Source organism: Equus caballus, chromosome 3, assembly GCF_041296265.1.
Source record: "Equus caballus isolate H_3958 breed thoroughbred chromosome 3, TB-T2T, whole genome shotgun sequence".
In the NCBI taxonomy this organism is placed as follows: domain Eukaryota; kingdom Metazoa; phylum Chordata; class Mammalia; order Perissodactyla; family Equidae; genus Equus; species Equus caballus.
In genome coordinates, this window is record NC_091686.1 from 48,883,582 (window position 1) to 48,891,426 (window position 7,845).

A 7,845-nucleotide genomic window follows, 5' to 3' on the forward strand; every position below is an offset into this window, starting at 1 on the left:
CTGCACAGCGTCATTTCTGCTGCTTTCTGTTGGTCAGAGCAGTCATAAGGCCACCAGATTCTAGGGGAAGGAATTTAAACCCCACTTCTCATGGGAGTAGGATCACAGAACTTTTGGCTGTCTTTAATCTGCCTTACTTCCTAGTCCCTATGTGTGTTCCCCTCCGAATTTTAGTCTTTTTGTTTCTACTCTAAGCCTGAAAATCTCAATTCGGTTTATAGAAATTGATAAAATCCCTTGGTTCTAGTTTAATTCCATTCATTCATTTATTAATGCATCTTTTTCGTCAGCTATTACATGATTGAGTATTACTATAAGCAATGATCTTCTTGAAGGCAGTACAAAAAGTAATTCTGAAAATATAGACTTTTTGCCTGGCTTGCATCCTGCCACCACTATTTATAAATTGTGAAATCTTGATCAACTGACTGAACTTGAGCCTCAACTTCCTCTTTTCTAAAAGATCAAAATGCCTACATTATGTGGATATTGCAAAACATTAAGTGAAATAATGTATAAAAAATACTAAGCATATTGTCTTGCACTCAAAAGCAGCCTAGCGAAAAAGAATAGTAGCTGTGATTAATAACTATCACTATCATTTACTGTGTAAACCTGAACTAGCCATTCAATATTTCCGGGACGCCTTGTCTATATAGATTTTTATTCCATGTAATTAAGAAACTTTAATTTTTTTGTTATACTTATGGTTATGGTTTATTACAGTGAAAGGATACAGATCAAAGTCAGCAACAGGAAAAGACACACAGAGAAAAGTCCAAGAGAAACCAGGCACAAGCTTGCAGATGTCTCCTCCCAATGGAGTAATGTGAGGACACATTATTAAGATGAATTTTTCTGGACAGTCTAGTACAGCATGGACCAAAGCCTTTGGTGTACAGAAACATTCTTATCAGGCAGAACATTCCAAGGGTTCAGAAGTGACCTCCTGGGAGGGTGAAGACAGGCCTGTCTTCAAGATGTGCAGGGTCTGAGCAGCCGGGGCCTGCTGAGATTACCTTTTCCTAACACGTACTACCACAAGGTGTTAATAAGAGAGGAAACTGAGTGCAGGGCATACGGGAACTCGGTACATTGTTCTCAAATTTTCTGTAAATCTAAAATCGTTCTAAAAATTAAAGTCTATTAAAGAATCAAAAGCTAATAGGAACAACATGTTATATAAGCTGATAAATATTCAGGTTAAAAATATTTTAACACTTGTTTTCAAGTTATTTTATCTAATTGAGATTATATCATAAGAGATGCTGTTGCACTGCTTTGGTCTAGTACCTTTAAAATTTCTACCGTTTTTGTGTTTGTAAGGAAAAGACTGAATTTTTCTCATCAACACTAGCTTTTATCATTCATAATAGCCAAAAACATGGAAAAACTCCAAATGACCATCAACTGATGAACAGATAAATAAAATGGAATATTACTCAGCCATAAAAAGGAATATAGGACTGATATATGCTACAGCAAATCTTGAAAACATTATGCTAAGTGAAAGCAGACACAAAAGAGCACATACTGTGTGATTTATATGAAATATCCAGGATAGACAAACCCAGAGACGGAGAGTAGATTAGTACTTTCCAGAGGATGAAGAGTCTGGAAAATGGGGAGTGAATGATTTAGGGTGTGGGTTTTCTCTTTGGTGTGATGAAAATGTTCTGGAATTAGATAGTGGCAATGGCTGCACAACTTTGTAAATGTACTAGAAACCACTGAGTTGTGCTCTTTAAAAGGATAAATTTTGTGGCATGTGATTTATATTTCAACTTTTTAAAACTAGGTCTTCCTCACAAGTGAATTATCAGGTTAAATATCACTAACAAGTGCTTTGTGCTTTATACGGTGTTCTAACGTGGGTAAAATGGACTGATTGGCATAGTATGTCAGACAGGAAGTAGAACCCAACTGCCAGACTTCTACACTGCTCTGATTTATAGTTTGATAAGTAGCTTTTTTATTAATTTATTGCTTGACCTAATTGAAAACCACAGGGGTTTTTGTTTTTGTTAGTTTTTTTTTGCATCATTACAGAATTATGTGCAACCAGTGATAGGACTGTAGTTCCTGAATGTGCACACAAGCCTGGACATTTTTTAATGTTGAAAACTCCCTGCCTTAATGAAATTTGATAACGTATATTGTGACAAATCCACTGTATTCCTCTAACAGAGTGAGATTGGATTTTTTCCTGAAATGAAGTACCTGTGTAGCTTGGATTAGTGATGGTTTTGTTTCTAGTCAATTATTTGTATATTTGTATAATTGTATAATTATTTGTATATTAATTTTTACTGGTATTAAAAGAATCCATAATATAAACAAACTTTTTAAATGATTTCTGTATATTGTATACAGAACATAGCTTTAATTGAGCAGCTTATCTTGCACTTGAAAGTTTATGGAAATACAAGTATTTCAAAAATAAAAAGGTAGAAAAATTCTTTGTTCAAACAATGTGATTATTTTGATTCACTTATGAAATATCTTTTTCTTTTTAATGGAAGCGATTCAATCAAGCTACCTTTGAACTGAAGCTGCATAACATATTAGCTAGCAATATCACTGATTTATAGACAAACCGATCCTTATCTCTGCTTTCTGAATTGAGAATTCTGAGGTTATCTTGTTTAAATTGTTTAGAGGAAGATATGGAGCCTTCACATACTTGTACATAAGTTCCTGTCTTCACAGGCCTCTAAGCTTTTGGTTTTCTGTTGAGTTCTTAGAAAGTATCTAGCTTTTATTTGTAGAAGTAGATACTGTATAGAAAATGCTTTAACGTTTTTTTTTAAATTGAGATATAATTGACATATAACATGGTATTAGTTTCAGGTATACAACATAATGATTCTATATAGGTATATATTATGAAATGATCACTGCAGTAAGCCTGTCACCAGGCAGAATTACAATTTTTTTTCTTGTAATGGGTCTTAACATTTCTCTATTGATTCTGTTGGTGTTTTCTGTGAACTGTGTCTTAAATCACAGGTAAATTCTGATTTCTGATTTCAGTAAGTCTATGTCAGAAGAGTAAGATAGGCCAAACATCACACTCAGGATTTTGGTCATTAGTCAGATATAACCAAGTAGAAATGTTTTCACCAAGCCATTACTGGCTAATTGACATGGTATTTGACTGTAGAGAAAACCAAACCTGGATGATGCAAGTTAGCTTTTCCTTTGAAAAAGCTATCTGTGAATAATCAGTTCTAGCCAAGGTGGATTTTAGGTTCAACTTTTTATTAGCATCACCTTCTCTGTTAACTCCTTTGATGTCACCGTATCTGTTCATTCATTTTTGAGTCTGAAATTTACCTAGTTTTTAAAAATATAGACCCCATTTGGTACAAATGGATTCTCAAATAAGAGTAGTGTTAACTTGAAGCTTAAAGCAAAATGCAGATTTTTCCCTAGATTTTAACATTGGTTGGATTTTTCTTTCCAATTGGTACACTAAAAATATTACCAAAAAATACAACATGAAAAAATGCCCTTGTCCATCTCCCTCTGCTGTGTTATATACCATGTTTCATTGGAAAAATGGTCAAAGTCAACTGGCTTCAACATTGGTTTTGCATATGCATGATAACAGACTGTGTTGTTGGTTAAGTCAAGTAAACTGTTGTAAGCTACACAGTGGTGGGCGTCTTAATACCTTGGTGTCACTTGAAATTTCCTCTCTACCTGAGGATAGTCACTTTACACACAAACCCCTGCAGGGTGGAGCAGGAATCAAAGAACTATTTTTCCTTTAAATAAGAGTATTTACTAAAGTAATATAAAGGAAAATCAAATACAATTATTATAGCAAATAACTTGGGAAGTTAAATAATTCCCTGTTTTTCCTGTTTTAGACTCATATAAACTTAATCTGTAAGATATTCACACTGTTTAAGTAATTAAACAAGAAAAACATCAGACTATGGTGGCTCCAATGCCTTGGTAGCCTGCATAAGCAAACCAGAAACTTAACCCAGAGTCAATGTACTCAAGTCAAGAAAATGAAACTTAAGAACAACCAATCACATGGGGCCAGCCCTGTGGCCTAGTGGTTGTGTTCAGTGTGCTGCAATTTGGAAACCCGGGTTCAGTTCCCAGGCATGGACCTACACCACTCATCAGCAGCCATGCTGTGGCAGTGACCCACACACAAAATAAGAGGAAGATTGGCACAGATGTTAGCTCAGGGTGAATCCTCCTCAGCAAAAATAAGTAAAGAACAACCAATCACAAACAGCCAACTAGGCTTTCCCAAAAGGCAACTGCTTAAGCTATAGCCTGTCAAATAATTTCCTTGCTTTGCTTTTTAATAAAACCCTCTACCCTAGCTCCTGTCAGTGGAGTACTCCTAACCACCTTTGGTTTGGCACTGCCTGATTGTGTGATCAAATAAACTCTTGAAAATTTTAATGTGACTCAGTTTATCTTTTAACAACACTAAATGATGAACTGTCTAGTATCTTTCGATGCAACAACATACAACTGAATGTAACATCTCTTTCAATTGAGTGTACATCTCTCAATAATCTCTTTTAGCAATCTTTTAATCATCTCAATTTCTTTCAATAAAAGTTTACAAGCCTTTTGTTTTATGAGTTTTATTCTCCCTTAACGAAATCGGTCACACAGTGTCCTCAAGTTGACCATGAATGGTGCTTTGAAGGACTAAAAATAATTTACATACAGTCTTCCTTTAACTGATGGACTTAAACTTGATCCACTGATTTGTACCACGAACTTCAAAAGGTAGATTATTGTTGTAGACATGATGGCCTAATTCTTCCAGTGGTGGCTCTGGATCAGTTGTAGCAAACTGGGCTGCATCATCAATTTCTTTCCTCACTCCAACATCAATTTCTTTCAATTCTTCAATACTGGAAAGCTTGTTGTTCAACATTTTATCTTTGAGAAGCATAATGGGATCACTCTTACTTCTTATGTTCTGAATTTCCTCTCTGGTACGATAACTGATTCCAGGATCACTCATACTATGCCCATGATAACGGTATGTCTGCAGCTCCATCACTATGGGTCCCTTTCCAGATCTACAGTAGTCAGCTGCAAACTTAGTTGCCTCTCGAACACATAGGACATCCATTCCATCTACCCTTAGTCCAGGGATAAAATTAACTCTCTTGTAGTAGTCAGTGCTGGCTGATGCTCTCTCAATAGCTGTTCCCATTCCATAGCGATTATTCTCACAGATGAAAATACAAGGTAATTTCCACAAAGCTGCCATATTATAAGCTTCAAATATCTGACCCTGATTAGCAGCACCATCCCCATACAGAGTCAAACAGACCTCATTGCTTCCCTTATATTTACAGGCCAGAGCAACACCAGCTCCCAGGGGTACCTGAGCACCAACAATGCCGTTGCCCCCATAGAAGTTCCTGCCGTACATATGCATCGATCCTCCTTTTCCTTTAGCACAACCTCCTCTTCGTCCAGTCAGCTCTGCAAGAATTGATTGCACAGAAAGTCCGTAAGCGTAGCATAAGCCGTGAGCCCGATAGGCTGTGATCGCGTGATCGGAGGGATTTGCCCCGGCCTTAAGGCCCACATAACAAGCTTCCTGACCATCACACAAGTGGCAGAAACCACGAATAAATTTCTGTTTATACAGCTGATCTGCCTTCAATTCCATTCGGCGAACAGTCTGCATCATCCTGTAGTACTGGAGCCCATCCTCCCGGGTGAGCACTGCTGTGACAGGCGGACCCTCTTCCAACCGATGAAGATCACATTTCTTAATTTCAAATGTGGCATCATTTGAATAGTTACAGGACGCCACCAGCACTCTGCTAGCGGGCTTCTGGGCCCCTCCTCCCAACACGCGGGAGACGGCGGCAGCGAGCATCTTCTTCATGGAGTGAAGTACAGGGCAGCCGCAACCGCCAACAACCCAAACTGCCAGGGCGACCCCGCCGACCTTCTGCGTGTCCCTCGGGCTGAACGCACGCGGCGCCACAATGGGGGCGTTGGTGACAGAGGCCACGTCATGCCGCTGCATCACAGGCCGCCAGCCTGCATTAATTGATTCTTACAGTGCTTTCCAGCTGTAAAATTAAAATACAGGTTGTTTCTTTTGCTGGAAGACTTGGCTGAACTATATACCCTGATCTAAATTAGCGCCATCACCATCTCAAGTCCCTTTTCCCGGCCAAACGCTAGAGCGGCGCTTCTGAAGCTGGATCAGTGGGACTGAGGAACAGACAGAGTCCCAAAGGCACACAGCAGTTCTGATGGGTTAGGCCCAAGAAAATCTTACCAATATTTCTTTGAAGTCTTTTTTTTTTTTTAATATGAATAAATGTTTTATCATACTTCATAGTATTCATTTATTTTAGTGTAAAAAATTATTTGTAGTTTAAATATTTAACTTAAACGAAACAAAATGCTTTTTAAAGTAAAGTTGGTGCTCCAGAAAAATATGCCACATTTGTCTTCTGGCTTCTAGGGTCTGTGTCACCTGAGGCGGGTGGCAGGGCAGGTGATAGTATACAAACGCCAGGCTGAGAATAACAGTCTAAAGCCAGTAGTAAGCTTTCCCTGGGGTGGGGAATTGGAGGCTGGGCCGAGACACAGACTGCAGTAACAGCTAAGTTTTTGCTATGGCACCTTTCCTTACGCCTTCTTATAATCCTGAATCCTGTCCAGTTTTATCCCTCTTTTCTGATTAATTTGCTTTTTAAAAAATCTTTTCCTATAATATCTTCATAGGATTTCCATAGGGTTTCTAAAGAAAACATCAAGATTCGGGTGGCTTTGGTTTTTGCTTTTATATCAATCTAAATGGAACCAGTCGTAGTTGGAGAAATCGAGAAGCATGTTCTGATAATACCTCTTTATATAGTAAACGTTAGGAAGTGTGTCTTCTTATAAAGTGACCCATTAAACAATATACAATTTGGACTGAAAGAGAGCAATAGAGTTTGCTTAAACTGCTGGTAAGAGTTCAACCCTGGGACACGAAAAGACCGAGGGCTAGGGTTACAAAGATCGCTTATCATTTTCCTATTTTGTGCTTTTCCTGGGAAGGTGATTTTCTACCCCAATAAGCCAACCCTGATCAGCAATCCTGTTCTGTTTAGACCACTAGCAATTCATCTTAACGCACGCTCTGTTGTATACCCATTGCCTGTTTGTAAATAAACGTACAAATAAAATACTACAAAATCCCTGTTTATAAATAAATTTTTACCCACATTTCCCTATGACGTGTTCAAAGCAGCTGCCTTCTTATATCTAGTTGCGAGTGTTATTTTGGACTCTTCTTTTGATATTCAGGCAGGAAGAAGAAAATAGCTTGTTAAAAAGTTATGATATCTCTTAAAACTCGATCCTCCTCCCGCCTCCCAACCCAGCCATCATAATAGGCCTCATCTTTTCACTGAGTTTAAAATTTCACTGTTGGAGCCCATGGTCTGGCTGTGGTGTTTGCACCCTCTTTGATAGTTAGCCTGTCTCTGCTGTTCTCTTTCATTCCTGCAGGTACTGGAGGTCTCCAGGGAGCGATATCTCCATGAGAATGAGAAAAATGACACTGCAGGATGGAACAGTAGTGTTAATGGGTCACTGACTGACAGCTGAGCCTTCCCTCAGAGGTATCAGCCAGGCTAGCACTGCCAGCAACACAAGAGCTATACAGTAAAGTGTGCCAATTTAATCTTGTCACATGGAGCCTGGGCTGCAAAGATAGAGTTCCCCTTAAAAGCCCAGTGTGACAAGGCTGAATCCCACTCGTGCCAGAGGAGAACATGCAAAGATGTTAATTGGAAAATACCCATGCTACAGGTCGCCACAGAAGATGGCCCTTTTTTG

General features: G+C 38.5%; 1 protein-coding gene across 1 annotated transcript; it reads right to left on the reverse strand.

Moving 5' to 3' along the window:
- Positions 1 to 4,603: 4,603 nt before the first annotated feature.
- PDHA2 (pyruvate dehydrogenase E1 subunit alpha 2) lies at positions 4,604 to 6,207 on the reverse strand. Its single transcript, XM_014738579.3, has one exon. It carries the CDS (start codon positions 6,032 to 6,034, stop codon positions 4,715 to 4,717), a length of 1,320 nt encoding a protein of 439 aa, XP_014594065.3. The 5' UTR covers positions 6,035 to 6,207; the 3' UTR covers positions 4,604 to 4,714.
- Positions 6,208 to 7,845: the final 1,638 nt, after the last annotated feature.